The sequence below is a fragment of the Saccostrea cucullata genome, unplaced genomic scaffold, assembly GCF_032062105.1.
Source record: "Saccostrea cucullata isolate Sc308-1 unplaced genomic scaffold, CSIRO_AGI_Scuc_v1 ctg1636, whole genome shotgun sequence".
Taxonomy (NCBI): Eukaryota; Metazoa; Mollusca; class Bivalvia; order Ostreida; family Ostreidae; genus Saccostrea; species Saccostrea cuccullata.
The window spans coordinates 72,986-90,575 of NW_026921197.1; the positions used below are offsets into that span (position 1 = coordinate 72,986).

General features: G+C 30.1%; 1 protein-coding gene and 1 long non-coding RNA gene across 2 annotated transcripts; both read right to left on the bottom strand.

Moving 5' to 3' along the window:
* Positions 1-2,904: 2,904 nt before the first annotated feature.
* LOC134259450 (uncharacterized) lies at positions 2,905-4,049 on the bottom strand. Its single transcript, XR_009990358.1, has 3 exons — positions 3,474-4,049; positions 3,177-3,287; positions 2,905-2,930 (listed from the first exon to the last, which is right to left on the bottom strand). It is a non-coding gene; the product is annotated as an uncharacterized LOC134259450 (long non-coding RNA).
* A 6,460-nt stretch (positions 4,050-10,509) lies between these two features.
* On the bottom strand, positions 10,510-16,286 carry LOC134259451 (uncharacterized). The gene is made up of 5 exons (XM_062742034.1): positions 16,166-16,286; positions 13,287-13,502; positions 11,905-12,024; positions 10,928-11,039; positions 10,510-10,814 (listed from the first exon to the last, which is right to left on the bottom strand). The coding sequence occupies exons 2-5, from the start codon at positions 13,321-13,323 to the stop codon at positions 10,748-10,750; spliced, it is 336 nt and encodes a 111-aa protein (XP_062598018.1). The 5' UTR covers positions 13,324-13,502; positions 16,166-16,286; the 3' UTR covers positions 10,510-10,747.
* Between the last annotated feature and the right edge of the window lie 1,304 nt (positions 16,287-17,590).

The following is a 17,590-nucleotide window of genomic DNA, read 5'->3' on the forward strand; positions in this document are numbered from 1 at the left end:
ACATCCCAGCTAACATAAAAACATTTTTAAAATGTTTTTAAAACATTTTCAAAATGTTGCGAAAACATTTTTAAAAATGTTTTAATCACGTGATTTTGTATGGTTTTTTAAACGTTTTTAAAACATTTTAGTGAAATATTTCAGCAAAATGTTGTCAGAACATTTTCTTAAAATGTTGCAAAAACATTTTCAATAATGTTTTAATCACGTGAATTTGTATGTTTTTTTAAACGTTTTTAAAACATTTTAGTGAAATATTTCAGCAAATGTTTCTGGAACATTTTCTTAAAATGTTACGAAAACACTTTTTGAACAATGTTGTAATCGCGTGATTTTGTATGGTTTTTTAAATGTTTTTAAAACATTTTACAAAATATTTCAACAAATGTTATCATAACATTGTTATAAAATATAACAAAAAATTTTCAAAAATGTTTTTTTTTTCACGTTTAATTTGTTTGGTTTTTAAAACGTTTTCAAAACATTCACTTCGAGGTTACAAAAGTATTTTTACTGAAATTTTACTTTTCTCATTAAATAATGATGTATTTATATTTTAAAAGAAATAAACACAAATTATATTTAATTTTTTAACCTTTAATACAAAACCATATTCAATATGTTAATCACATTTAAATTCCATTCTCGGTATAAGTTTTTATTTATTTTCTTTCAAGTCACCGGGTTTTTAAAGGGTGAAAACGGCGTCTAATCCATTCACTGAATTTTAAAAGAACAGAATCACAGAAATCCTATGTTCACAGTATAGGTCGAATAGAGCGGCGGATCTATAAGACTTAGTTAGAATCACATACACAGAAAAGGCTGATAAGGAATCCGCCCCTCGGAACGAATAGCACAACCTGTAAAAATAAGGAAAGTTGTGTTTGTATCAGCGTTCTACATCTAATGTATCTTAAGATGATCAATGAAAATATACAAAAAATATTTTAAATAATTATATCAAATTTAAGTTCTTTCCTCATTTGCATTGAAAAAAGCAAAAAAATAATTACTATGACTATATTACTGAAGAGTAATAGTATTTACGTACACCTTTGCCTTCATCAAAGGCGGGTCTTTTGAATGGGGGAATTTGAAAATACGGATGATGCAATCAACACCATGCTGTAAAGAAATTCCATTTTTAAATCAACATATTGTTTGATGATTTTAAAACATTCCACAAAGACAACGAATACTTGAATCAAGGATATAATTGCGTTGACTTAAGAATGAAATATTCAAATCAAATACATGTGTATAATCTTAACGCTTTGTCATTTCTTAATGCTAAACATACATCTGTACAAAATTATTGATCATGCACTGGTAGTATAAAAGTCATTTTTAAATGATCTTTTAAAGTCTATGATAAAGAAATAATTCTTACCATTCAAAGTTAATAAATCCCGAGGTTATTATTGTTTTTTTATGGTGCAAAGTCTTCTCATTTAAATTGGCACGGAGTAAGCGCGCACATCTTGTTTACCAGAATTCAAAATTTGGCCTAGATAAGCTGCAAACCACTATCCTCTGTAACGCGCTGCCCAGCAGGAAAATTGCATAATAGGTTATCATGACACTGAAACTGACCAGTGTGCCAATCCCTATCTAATGCCTCACAGTAAAATGCTGGGAGTGGATCACAGATTTGATTAAGAACATTTTTAAAAAATACATTAAGAGTTTTATCAAATGCTTATGATTTTTTACATTTATTTATATTTTAAATTTTGTGTTTGCCTATCCTTTCATTTATTGATTTTTTGATTTGTTTTAATTATAAGGACTTTATATATGTCTGTTTAATCAATAAGCCAAAACTAGAAATCATTATAAAATACCGGAAAAAATCAATTAAAAAATTACTACAATTACTCATTTCAACACCATTCGTTCTATATTCTCTTTTTTTTCTTCATAAACTAAATTTTAGGAAAATCGCAATCATACATTATTTGAATGTTTTAAGAACATTTTGAAAATAACATTAAAAAATGTAGCAATCTCAATGAAAAATGAAATGTTGCAGCAATGAAAAATGAAGTCTTTAAAAAAGGAAAACACATTAAATTGAATGTTCTAAAATTATTCTCATAACATACTCTTAAAATTTATAAATGAATTTAAATTGTGCCGCAATTACATAAATGTTTCAGAAACATTTTGAAAATGTTTCCAAAAAATGTTACAAAAACTATAAATGTTTCAATTGTAGTGAAAATAATTATTTTAGTTAATGTTTTAAATAAACATTTTCACTGCCTAGGCCGAAAAATATCCGGAATTTAATGTTTATAACTAACAGCGATATTAAGTATGTTTTAAAAATATTTTAAAAATGTTCCTTACAATTTCTTCAGAAACGTTTAGGCAATGTTTCCGTTTTACAGAAAAAGAATGTTTCATTTCATGCTTTAAGAACGTTTTTAAAACGTTTTATAAGATCTTTAATATTTGGAAGCTATACATACCCTCAGGATAATTTTAAGAAAAATGTTCCTTAAATGAATTAAGAATGTTTCAAAAACATTTTGACAACGTTCCTTCCAAATGTTTCAGAAACGTATTCATGCAATGTTTCAGATTTATAGAAAAGGAATGTTTCATTTCATGTTTTTAGAACGTTTTTAAAACGTAATATAAAAATCTTTGATATTTGAAAGCTAAACATACCTTTTGAAACATTTTAAAAACGTTTCAAAAATATTTTATAAAAATGTTCCAAAAGGATTTAATCATAAGCTTCTTGAAAACATTTTAAAAATGTTTTTAAAATGTTATAAAGAGAAGAGAAAATGTTTTAAAAATGTTTTTAAAATGTTTAGTCTGAAATGTTTCGAAAAAACCTTTTTACAACACCAATAAAATGTTTTGAAAATGTTTTGTGCTACCTGGGATGAGAATCCATCCTCTAGAGCAACAGCCTATTAATAAAAGAAATAAAGATGTGAAAGAAATTTCTTCGATACAACGTACGCAACAGGTTATTTCAAACGATAAAAATAAATATACATGAATAGTTAAAAAAATCAGACAAAGGAATATTTTCCGGTACTTGGATTTAATTAACATGATTAAAAAGAATAATAGTTAACTTCATATTAAAATTTGTATTAGTATGCTTATAAATAATTATTACTTAAAAAATGTTATAGACATAGTGTACTTACAAAATGTTGCATTCCTTTGTATAATTTTCACGGGCGAAGAATCTGATGCAATCAAGGCTGACTATATACAATCAATTCCCTCACCACTGGTTGATTGAACCATACGATGAACTAAAATCATAATTGTATAATATATTAGTATACTTATATTTCATAACCAAATGACTATCAACAATACACATAATACACGGACAAAGGATGTGCATTTCACATATACTTATAAAACAAGGATTAAAAGATGTACAGATACTAAATAAACTTAATTTCTTAAATCCATGAAAAGGAAATAATACTTACTGAGCAGAAGTTGATATTCCAGCCTTAATCCTTGTGTATGTATCTTGAAAACACATTCAATATGAACAGCGCGCACTTCTTGTCCATCAGTTGAATTCAAATTTTGAACTAGATAAGCTGCAGCTATACTCTGCCCAGCAAGAAAATTGCATAACAAGGTTATCCTGACACTGAAACTGACCAACTAAGCGAGAGGCACTCCTTATCTGATATCTCGAAGGTTTTTGGGGAGTGGATCTTAGTAATGCTATTTGACCGGGGTTAATTGTCAGTGTGAAAATTGTTGTGTTTATTTGAATTTTTGTTTTATGTATTTTGTGAAATGAAAGATTATAGAATTAATACACACAACAAAAGCACAATCTGATAAAATATGACTTCTTAGATTCGCTCTGTATAACATTTTGCGCAAGAGTATACGGCACGGGTCTATATGAGTCTAATTTTAATTTTAATTCGGAATAAATACTTATTTTTATTAATTCTAAAGTAACATGGAATTACAGTGAGATGTTGGATAAAGATGCCATTATTTATTTAATGCTTATATTTAACATATTTTATAAATATGTATAACTACATTCACAATTTATTAAATTTCACAATGGTAATAGCTGAACTGGCACAACTCTTTTGAGTAAATCAATTCACAATGCATGTGTTTCATTTATTGTGTATAATTATATATATAATATTTTCTAACAATGCATACAACCGTGTGTATCTTGCGAAAAATCGCATAAATTAAGAGTTAAAGAACCTTTATATTTTGACCTTAAAAACTAAAATGCTCAATACTCAGTCATTACCCGCTCTTTTCTTAACTTTCCTAAATTTGAAAATATGTTGAATCTTCCACGTTGTTTCAACGTTGAAATCAACAAACAGTCAACTTTGCATTTCTAAACCTTGTTTCAATTCTATAATATCAGAAAATACTCAACGTTGAAAACATGTTGAATCTTCAACGTTGTTTCAACATTGAAATAACAACGAACATCAAAAGTTGAGAATTTGTTGCAGCTTCAACGTTGTTTCAAGGTTGAATATCGACAAGCATTCAACGTTGAAAATATGTTGCAGCTTCAACGTTGTTTCAACGTTGAAATATCGACGAACATTCAACGTTGAAAACATGTTAGAGCTTCAACGTTGTTTCAACGTTGAAAAAAGGTTGAGGATTCAACGTTGAAACCTCAACGTTGAAACAACGTTGAAATATAGTTAATCAACTTTGCAACCTATATTCCACCTCCTTTCAACGTTGAAGCAACGTTGCGTGCCTGCTGGGTACATTGTATACTAGTGTATTATAAAAAGATATTAAAAAGCAACCTAGCTATTAAACTTTTTTTTCAGAATTTACTTCTGCTCAATCTGTGAAAAAAAAATCAACTGGTTTTTTTAAAACTCAATACCAGCTGGTGTGTAAAAATCTGCAACTTATTTAGAAATTTTAATGTAATTTCTGAATTGGATAGATTAACCCTACATTTGGACATTATACTATCGATGATAAATTGTTGGTATGGGCTTGAATAGTCTTTTCCTATTTTAGAGATGAAAATTGTGAACCAAAATCTATATCTGTGAAATATCTTCAAAGTAAAGCTCCATTTATTTTCTCATCACCAATTTAGATTGTATTTGTTATTTTACTACAATTAAATTTCATTCTATCGAGAAAAGCTGTCCACTTCGATTGTGATGACGTAATCGTTTGATGATATTTTTATCAAGTTATGTCAACATTTATCCATATTAGTACTGCATGCCCCCATGCCCAAATTAAGATAATATCATTTTCCCCAAAGGGTGCGTTATTAATTTTATCTAAAATTTGTCTTGAAATTTATTTTTATCCTAAAACATCTTTTTATCTTAGATACTGAAAACGGATCATCTAACAAGATTTCTCATATCATTCAAGTTATTTTCTTATTACTGTAGATCACTAAATTTGCGACACCTTATTTTCGCTAGATAGTCATTACATGTAAGTATTTATTAGCGTGACAAAATTTGTTACGAATTGTGGTTATTGTTCTATAAAATTGTAAAGAATACTTATATATGTGCAAGAAAGAAATTTTTGCGTTCACGCTGTCTCGCTTAGTTACGCGAAAATAAAGTTCTCGTGAATTAAAAGTGATTTAAAGTAGAACAAACCATACCGCTTTGACTCTGTAGGATCACGAAATCCTCTTATGCATTTGCTTCTCACATACCTCAATCAAGAAGCATCAATATAATTATAATTTGAAAAGTGGGCAAGGATACATACATCGAATTCAGGTTCAAATCCCACCAAAAGACTTGGAGACCGGTATTTCGTATAAGACCGTATAGACCAAGGTCCCGGGTCGCAGTAGGTGCTGGCTCGAAAAAGATCCCTCTCTCTCAATGGGTGCTGAGTATAAGTAAAAGAAAAATTGCAGCTCTCCACCGGCATGCCAGTGGTGGAATCTCCATATGAGTTACAAATTCTCGAGAGGGACGTTTCACACTATACAATCAATCAATCATACATCGAATTAACTTAATAATCAACTCCCATCAGTACTTTCAGTACTTTGATTTAAGATATAAAATGGTACAGAGAATTTGGATTAATTTGTCGATTCAACTTTTGGCTCCTTTTTGTAAATTATAGTTTTAAAAAAAATCAAAAGTAAACACGCCTATAAACCTCATTATTTTGAAATATTATATTAATATATAATAAACTTTATAACTTAATAAAATAGACAAAATTATGTGTAACTATACATGTACCAACCAAAAAGTCAGGAAAAATCACTATTATAATAATTATTGACGTTATCATCATGCATACCATGTGCCCTCACTGCATCATTTAATTTCTTCATTTAAATAGATAAACTTATTGTATTTGTTAACTTAGTTATGTTCATTAGAAAAAGATACATACAAATTCAAATGTCTAAAATCACATTGGAATGGTAATAAAATACAGTAAAGTTTTTTTTAACACTTCTTATAATGCTTGCTACATGTATTTCAATTTTTGTGCTACTGACAAGTATGCAAAAAATAATATAATAGCTTCATTTATGACCTTTTTTTTTCTTTTTCAATAAAATAATTGAATTTAATTGTGTTTCACTAAATCATGAAATAGTAATTCATGATTTATTAAAAAATGGTTGCTATGACAGCCAATAGTTTAGGAAAATCCCTTTCATTGATTTTTTTTTTTTTTTCAATTTATAAAATGTATTGCCTTATTGCTGGCTTACATGTCTTCTTCAATAGAAAAAAAACAGAAATGATCCAAAAAATTATTGATACCAGTATATACAACCCATAGCATGATAGCACTGCCACCAGTGTTGAATATACTTCTAAATACTGTAATTTATTTACCCGGACAAAAACAGATGAATTCAAACTTAAACTGATCACATATACCTGAATTACTGCAGCAGGTTTTCTTTCCATGGAAAAATTAAATACCTACATAAAAGCATGGCATATCCTTTTGAAGGCATTTCCTTTATTAATTGAAGAATATACATATGTTTTAACACATATATGCATTTTTTAGTGTAAGTAGGACATGCACATAGTCAAGAGTGCCCCCCTTCTTGATTCAACTTGTTTCTGCTGTTGTTAAAATGATCCTTTGCTGTTCCTTTACCAGGGCATTATCATATCACCGCTACGAAGGATAGAGGGTATTCTTATTTACTTGTGTGTCTGTCCGTCTGTCTGGCTGCGTGTGTGTCTGTAAGTAACAGGTTTTTGGTCGCAGTTTTTTCATCAACTATCCATTGGATATGCTTGAAGTTCTAGCACAATATTTACTAAGGTCTGTCATATGGTAGGTAATATTTGAGTTTAAATCTTATGTCAACTTCCTGTTTATCCGTGTATCTGTTCGTACCATAAATAACAAACTTTCGTTAAAATTTATATATATCAACATGATAGTCTCTATTATTTCACATCGAAGCGGGGGTATTACAATGTACCAGTGAGCATAGACTTCTTGTTTAATAAATGGTTTGTTGCAGGCTTTTTAATAACAAAACCTTCTTTATTGTTGCAGTAGCATATTAATAGTGTAAAACCCTGTCAGGCAGATGATTAAAAAAAATCTTGTTAAAAAGATGAATTTAAACATATTTTCCATATTATACTTTCCCCCTGAAAGAATATGGTATATAGTATATCCCTCAAATTTTGCCAATAAAAATTTGTTAATGGAATAAATTATTTGAAATGTGGCTCATTTTCCGTTCTTCCTTCCATCATTTTACATTTTAGCTCAAGTACAAAGAAACTTTTGAAGAGATCAGTGTTAATCATACACATTAAGAAAGACAATCAAAACTAAATATGTAATTTTAAGGTTTTGTGAGTTTGTTCTTCTCCATTTTGGCACGGAGGTTAAAATAAGTATTAACCGAGGAAAATTGAAAATAGATGCATAACTTATTATACAAACCACCGCACTAATTACAGTTAGATTACCATAAATAAAAATTGTAACCACCTCATTAAGATATTTTTGTTCAAGTTAAATAACTCATTTTTATCAAAAAGCATTTGATTTCTCATTTAATTTCCAGAACATTAGTCTAAGATAAATGGAATCCTGAGACGTCCTCAGAAAACATGACTAAATCAAATATAATATATGTCTTTCTCAGCTAAAATTTGGAGACATAAATCTATGATTTCAAGAACGACCAACTTACATATCCTCAATATCTCTATCTTCGTAAAAGGAACTCCTCTCCTCCTGAAAGTTGACAGATTTCCCTATAGACCTTAATTTGCTCCTTCATATATTGTTTCAATAAAATGTACACGGTGTATTATAAATTAGGCTTAAACTCAGCTGTCACAGTGTTTTGTTGTGACAAAAATCTTAATTAAATAGTTACTTTTTTTTCTTTTCTGCAATAATATAATCTGATAAGAAATATATTTCTAAGTACTTTCAATTTTTTGTAATAAGTTCCTAAATGAAAGGGCACATGTCACCCATAATCATCCCCATTCCAAAAAAATTGCATCGACGAATTTCAGCCCTGACGTTACTTTGTTTTTAAATACCTTATTTAATGATGCAGCACTTGTTGTCACAAAGGCAGGAATTTCGTAGGATGCAATTCATTATCACCTCAAACACAGTAAAGCCTGATCAAATGTTAAATAGTTTGGATATGGGTGATGTAAAATACCAGAAATATGTTTTCAGAAACCCTGATAATGTCCAAACCAGACAGGATTTACTCCTCAAAGTCGTTCTCTGCTGTGTGTACACTTTCACTTTCATTGATATAAGCAAAAGATTTCCTAAAGGGGAAATAATTCTTCACAAACTTTACAATCAATTTATTTTCTTAAAGTAAATAATACCTCTGCAGTTTTTAATATATTCTTCATAATGTTTAAAGTAAAATTCATAGCATCAGAATATTTGACCAGTGCCTGCTTATTTGTGCACATTGTTATGTTCACCCCCTTCTTTAAAAGCATTTTTATTTTATTATTGGGCATTTACATGTAACGACTGGTCCAAATTATTTTTTTTTCAACTGCCTTGCATAAAAATACACAAATTCTTTTAATGGAAAAAAATAAAAATCAGCTGTATGAATTAAATACACGTTAATTGGATTGATTGATTGATTGTATATTGTTTAACGTCCCTCTTGAGAATTTTTCACTCATATGGAGACGTCACCGATGCCGGTGAAGGGCTTCCTATACTCGGCACTCAGGGCCACTGAACAGTGAGGGTTCTTTATCGTGCCAACGCCTACCGTGACACGGGACCTACGTTTTTAAGTTCATATCCGAAAGACCCGTGACTTTCACTTCTAGTGCCGAGCGATTGGCGAAGGAACAGTCACTACCTATGGTTACGTCTTAGGTATGATGCGGCGCCGCGATCGAGAATCGAACCCGAGCCTCCCGATCACGAAGCGAACGCTCTACCACTAGGCTACCGTGACCGGTCACGTTAATTGGAAGAAATGTAAGATAGTTTCCATCTATGTGGAAAAACAGGAAACCTGGTTGCCAGGGGAACAGGACCAATCTATTACTTTCAATAGTATTTTTTTGTAACTCGGGCTTATAACGTAATTATTTAACCAAGTTTCAACAAAAACCGCGAGAATCAATTTCCAGCCCGTTTTGATGCTTATGGTTTTAAAGGTAAACTGGTATATAAACTGTTTAGATTTTGAGAATTTTAAACAAATGAAGATATTTTGAGATTTTATTTTTCTGAAATGCGTGAACAGATTCCACATCAATAGTTAATGATTTCTGATAAAGATTTCAAATATTCTCTGGGCAAATGAATATTTATGATTTCATAAGTTTGATTTCTTGAATAGCTAAGTAAATTATTATATCACACTTACTAAAGTTCCATTTTAGCTATTGAATTATAAAAGGTATGTACTCTGAGACATGATGTATGCAAATTAACCTGCAAGGATATGTCTTTAATGGATGTTTTGGTCAGATTATGACTTATTCAAAGTATTCCAATTAAAAACTAACAGTCTGATTGAAAATTCAGAAGGTACGGACATACCTTCACAACAATTTTCATTTATTATTTATTTAGATTTATTTCTTTTATACTAATTAAAATGTTAATATATTACAAAATCAAAATATTAACTATCAAACAATGATTTTTTTTTTACTTTAAAGGGTTTTTTTCAGTATTCTCGTTCCTATGCAGTGGCTAAATTTAATTGAATGTATACTGTTTAACTTCCCTTTTCACTCATATGGAGACGCAGCCACTTGCCGATGGGCAGCTGCAGCTTTTCCTATGCTCGGCATTCAGAGTCATTGAGCAGGGAGGGATCTTTTTCGTATCAGCACTTTTTGCGACACGGGATGTTGGTTTATACCGTTTCATCCAGAGGACCTGTCTCCACATACCAAGGGGGGATTGAATCCCGCAAGGTAAGGATCAATTCTTTACTTTTTCGACTCTAAAGCAGACGCTCTAACCACTGCGCCACACCGGCGACTGGCTACGGTAATAAATTAAGATAAATACCATGATTATATGATGAGGGATCACATCTAAATTATGAATATTTATTCATGTGATACATTAACAAAGAAACAAGGGTGGTTTGTTTTAAATATATGATTAAAAAAACTTTTATTTAAAAACAATAACTATTGTGTTTTTAGTTTTAAAGGATAAAAAACAATGTTTGCTCTCTGTGTACGTAAGATACAAGGACATTCATTTTTGGTGAAATTCACACATCCCAAAGAAAGGCGACGAATAGAAGGATAATAACTGTTCTCATATTGCAGACAGGCAACCTGAATACAAACAAGAGAGAAGAAATGTCAGAAAAATATCATAATGACTAATTTGAAAATAAGTCTCTTTAAAACGTTGGCATTAGCACATAAATCGTTTGAATTTAACTTACCTTTGAATTCTGTTTTTGCTGATTAGGTCTTTGTTATTTTCTGTGGTCATAGTTGAATCAGATGCTTCATTTTGAAGAACTGCCTGATGGACCAATTTATAACACCCCTGATCTGTTAATATTAATCAGTCCAATCTTATTTATTCTCCTCTAGTTGTATTTTGATGTACCTTTATGTTCCAACATTTTAAAACCAGGTTACATAACAATCTAAATTTAAACTCTGAATTAATGTAAAGACTCTAAATATACTAATAAAATAATAAAAAAAAAATGCATTACATATTTACATAATTTCTGCTCTATATAATGTGTCTTTAGATTGTAGAGAATACAAAACACGATACATGGTACATGTATTCACTTTTTCCTTTTCCTTAATGATCAAATGTTTATATTGGTTATCAAATTTGAAGTTTTGTCTAAGAACAATTTTTATTTTTAACAGAAAAATAACCTTTTTTTCAGTGTATCATAACAAGCATGCTATTATCTGATAATTGATCAATCTATATTTTACGTGCACGGTCATATGCATGTTTTTTACTTTTAACAAAATATTGAGTAGACTTTATATTTCTTAACACTTTATTTTCCAGTATTCAATGTTCAAACTAGTTTACCTTGTATTCCTTTATTGATAGAAAACCTTATGGATATATCAATAAGTATATTTTATGAACCTCTGTCCACCTTCTTCTGTTCATTTTACGCAAAATTCTTAGTCCTGGAATAATGTATAACACTACGGAACATGCATGCCTTTTTTCCATTACGAAATTAAATGAAATCCTTAATTTTTGCTCACCCATTTTTGTTTTGTAACAAGTGAACATAACAAACGGCATTAATTTTAAACTTACTTCTTATACCGTGGAGTCTGTAATAACAAGTAAGGAAACTGACATTTGTATTTCAATGATAAGCAATAATTTGAGAAGCAATTGTTTTTCTTCAAATTTTACAAAAATACGTACATTTATAAGCTAACGTTGAGGGATACTTGAAGGGACACGGTTTAGAAAAGTTTCTACAATCCGTATCGTAATTCGGCTGTACTCTGTTTCCTTTCATATTAAATTCAGCACAATGATAATCTGAAGAGAGAAAAGGAGATTAACAAAAACATGGACATCCAATGAACAATTATTTGTTTATATTAAGACTAAGTAACGATAAGAACACTTGATTTTTTTCTCATTTCTTTAGAAAGTATTGAAATAAAATTATGTTGACAAACTTATTTTCATCTTTTTAAAAAGAAATATGAAGAGAAGGTATGCGTATAAATATATGACAATATACCAAATATATCGATATTTTAATTCAATGTGTAACTACAGTGTAAGCTGAATATTATAATGTGTACTTGCAAATACTTCGCATGAAATAAAATAATGCGATTTAACCACTCAACGTTAAATCCGTTGATCAAAGTACCATCGAGCTTTTTATTATTTTGGTATTAGGAGGTATCCTTCCTGTCCTGGCCTTGTATTAACGTCATCCTGTTCTCAGGGTTTTCGGGGTATTAGCCAAAACCATGCACTAAAACCAGTGACGTCGATCGCAAAAAATCAATTAAGTTACTTCAAAATTTCAACCCCTCCCAACCACACCCCTTAATAAAGTAATATGTTAATGGAAACTATTTGCTGCTTTCTTGTGTTTTGTTGTTTTCTTTTTCAGACAATATAAGCATTAATCCATATTCACAGCAAGGTCCCGTCCTAACCGTCACGGCTGGAACCACATTCTTTCTGGAGGAACAAATTGCCCAAGCGGATATTTGGCTCACCAGTAGTGCCTAACCTTGATTCTTAATATATGACTTGGTGCACAATTAATTGAATTTTGCCATTATTGTCCAAGCAGGCGAGCGTCTGTTCCCAGGGCTCTCCATTATGCTTGTTTATTTGTGGGGACGCCACCAAGGCAAGAATTGATGCTTGGCGCCCTTATTTGTTTCAATGCAGCCGTGACCTATATCGCCAAATAAATATAAATAATTAAACAGAAGTTTTCTGTTATCTTTGCTATAAAGACCCAAAGTAAGGGCATCTTTTGATAAATACGTAATAAAGAAAGCAGCAGACCCCAACACCAGCCTTATATTAGTAACTATGGCCCTATTTTTTAAATGAATAGATTTTTAGTATACTGTAAAAATACAGATTTTAAAGGAATCAAATTTCCATGGTTTGATTAAAATATATGAGGGATTTGATTTTGTGGTTGAGGATTCGTTCAGTAGTTATATATTTTGAAAAATTGCATTTTGTGGTGAACATAATTCGCAGGTCTCTTCTTTTAAGCTTCTTTCTTTGTGAAAGTGTGCAAATATGAAATATGTATATACCTAGAATATTATCCGGTGCTGCACAAACGGAGTACATTCGGTTCTGCCATGTGTTGATCAGACAGTGATATAACAGATTATATTTGAAACATGGCAGAACTATATTTGAACATTTTTTTTTTTTCTCCTTGCTTGTAGCTCCCAATCATACTTAGTACGAGGGCACCAGTCAACCTGTTCTATACTTGCTGCTAAACAGGATCCTGAACCCAATATCTATCACAAACAGAAATAAAAAAAACATTTTAAATTGGAAGTTGCTTTTACTGAAAAAATTCAATATTTTGAAGGCATATACATGTATTAAATACATTTCACGAACGGAACAAACTTTTTCCCTTTTTGTGTGAATTGCAATTAAAATTGTTAAGTAAACACATCTATATATAAAATGACTCATGCCAATTGACCAAAATTATAATCAATGCAATGTCTCCCTTAAAGTTCCTTCTATCTATTGATATGTTGAAAATGAAATAGTTACTTAGAGTCATTGACTCAAACAGACCCCGACGGGGTTTCACTAAACACTAAAACCAGCTAGACTGTTCTGATTAGGCTGTCCGTAAAATTAAAAAAAATGTTCAAACTGTTTTAATCTCTATGAACTATCTAGATATGACGTCATAATAGAATATGGCATCAAATCACTGCATACTTTGGCTAACATGAAGGGGAAAGTGTCATAAATTTTCCAATTCCTTTCACATTGCATGTAGACTTTTTCGGGTGTTGCTGTTTAATTCACGGGTCGGGATTGTTTTTAAGCGCCATTGTGCTGTTATTATGTTGGACATTTGAAATTTACATATCTCTCTTCCTTTCACTTGTCCAATGTGCACATTTAAACAAAAGCGACTAATTGAATATGAAAAATTACCTTAAACTTTACGCACCCATAACCAGAGATAGAATCTATAAACACATCTATAAAATATATCTGGTAACATTCGACTGGCACTAGTGATTAAAAAGGATACTTTGGCACTGTGAAAACTTTGATTTACTATAATGAACACTTTGACACTTTGATACATGTATTCTATAGTGAAAATTATGACACTTCATTTACTATAGTGATAACTATGAAAACTTTGAATTTATGTCGTGATCACTATGGAAACTTTGTTAATATGGTGATAACTTTGAAAATTTTGATTTATTATTGTAGTATAACTTTGACATTATTTTGATCACTTTGAAAACTTTGTTTAACTATAGTGAACACTTTGACACTATAGTAGATACTTGAATGCTTTGATATACTATAGTGATAACTTTAACACTTCGATTTACTAAGTTCCACTAAAGTTATCTAAAGTAAACTTTAGTTAATTATAGTATTGTTGTTAGGGTTGCATTAACCAGGACTGTTCGGAAATTATTGAGACATTCTGTATATTTTTTTTTATTGAACGTCTTTTAATAAAACTTTGCATAAACGTTTGACAAACATTAAGGATTCATAAAAGAAAAGATTTATATTACAAATTTTTAATTTCTTCTCAACAGTGGTTTATAATGTGTTGATGATGGGGGTTCTCGGTGCAGTCACGAAGTCAGGTTTTGAAAATAACAAACATCACTGTTCAAACCATCGATAGACCCAAAAGAGAAAATAGTTCACTGTAAGTATATAATGTTTCCATTTTATTTTGACTTTATAGTATTGAAGTTTATTAGAATTCTTATAAGAAATTATGAGATCATTAAAAGATTAAGACGGTAAAGAAATCAGAAAACGACCACAAAATTGATTTTGACATCAGTTCGGAGCAGAGAGGGACCTAAAAATTTTTGTAGTGCTATGCAGGATTTTATTTACCTAACTTCCAACATGTTAAACAATAATAACCAGGATTAGATATGTCGAATGGTATCTTTTTTTCATTGGTATATATTTTTCGAACCAATAATTCAACCAGAATAATATCAAAATTTCGATACAGCCATCATTCTATTTTTACTGTATCGTAATTAATAATGTTTAGCTGCGATGAATAAATCGGCATTGCATGATGCTGAATATATGACACTTGAACATTTTACATTTTAGTGTATCAACAACACACATTTTTAAAGAAAAGTAATGGTTTAAAGAAATCTGTTTAATTTTTGTTATGCCACACATGATAATAATAAAAGAAGAGTATACGCTTCAAGATCGTTTTACATGCATTTTCGGCTGACGTGACGTTAAAATGACGTAGTGATGATGTTCCAGGTCGACAGACATATGCAGGTTTATCATTTCACCGGCAAGTATCTGACTATCCTCTTAATTTGAAATGTTGCATAATTGTTTAATTTGTCTTTATAAAATGTTGATGATTTTTTAAAAACTATCTCTGCTCTTATATATCTTAATAACAGCCCTCGTATTTCATTTTTTATGACCCTATAGGTCGGGTGCATGCAGTTGTAATTTTCATTGCACAAAAGTACACAAAGGTTTTTTTTTTCTATTACACTCACACTGGTTCTCAAATACTTGTATTTTTTTAGCATGAAAATGACAGAACAAATAAATATTATCAATTTTTAAATATAACAATTCAGGATGCTGTAAAAGTTTAATAAGTCCTCAAAGTAACCCTTTATTTAACAATAAAACTCAAAGTAACCCTTTTAGTTTTGCTATTTGACGATTAAAAATTGCAATTGAAATGGAACAAGAACCTTTCATAAAAAGATTCAATTTAACCATCTTGGTTACATTTCTTTCTAGTTAAAATTGAAAATTCCAAAATAAATATAAATCTACATAAATGTCACTATGATATGATATTTTACTGTAGATTTAGTTCTGTATGTAACTAATGCAAGATAGATTAACATAAAAGAAAGCAAATATTAGTAATTGGTTGAAATTACGTTACCTTGGCATGCCCTGCGTGTAGACTTATTCCAAACAGGCAAATGACAGCACAGTGGATCCATAGTTGCATAGCACTAATACTCTGAGTTGAAAATAAATAAAAGTAGTTTTCTTGGTATTATTACGTGCATTATATTTTTTAATCAATGTAAGCATTTGCTCTTCGGTCATTTATATTGAAAGGTTTTTGTACACATTTCATTTCCGAGCGACATCTCAAGACTTTTGAGCTTTTGCAATGAAATTTTATATCAAAATTCCCTATGCTCCCACCCACCTTTCTTTAAATACCCCCTTTGAACCCCCTCTTGATCCGTGCATGTTCTTTATTTGTTCTTGTTTGGGGAACGTAGAATCTCCAAATAAAATTATTTCATCTGCTTTGTAAATTATATTTGTAAATTATATTTCAAATTTCTGAACAAAGATAAAGAGTAGAATGATCTTTGAAAAAGAAAATATCATTTTAATGCTTTTAATGCTAATTTAATTTTCGGAAGGCATTCTTTTGAAAACATGTTATACCCATAGTGAAATTGAATGTGAAAACACAACATATTCGATGTCAAGTCCATGGTATGTGCACGCAGATTACTAAGACGATGGATCGTGGGTGGATGGGATAGACCCGATTTATTTTACTTATCTAAACGTTTACCATTTAAACTATCTATTAAAAGGCTGGACCGCCCTACTTTTTTTTTAAATAGTCAACTCCTCAAATTTTTTTAACAAAAGTAGTATTTTTAATAGTTGAATTTGACCTACCCTACCCCGAATTTCTAACGCATTGTTAGGTGCCTGGATTTAGACGATTGAGAATATGTAAAATATAATAATTTTATTTCAATTTTCTTGTTACAAACAAATACCACAGCAACCCGAAGGAAGGATAGCAAAACATAGGGTTGTAGTATTGAAGCTTAAGTTCTCTTACAGAGACGAACACACCAAACTGATCATGAATTTTCAGTGGTTTCTCTATCACAATTAACATATTTTTACTTCTTTTAAATAACATTTAATGATATATAATTTCTTTAGATCTGTTATATATCTTCACAATCCTTAACTTTATTTCAGAATACATTGAAATTTTATTCAAGTATCCATATACAAGTTTCTATATAATCATGTTTTCCATATAACAAAAATATCCTCTTTTTTTGTTAACAAATCTAGCACTGTACTTGCGAGAAATAATGTCGATTTTTGGTTTCTTCTTCCTTGCTTTTTTTTTCTTTCCTCAAGATTTTTTTAATTACTTCAAGAACAAAACAAAAGCAAAAATAAAATAAAATAAAATAAAAAAAAAAATAACAGAACGAAAATAAAAAAATAAAACAAAGCCCAGACTTTTTATTATATCTGAAGTAATCAATAATCATAAATTATATCCATTTTTATAATTACATTTAACCATAAA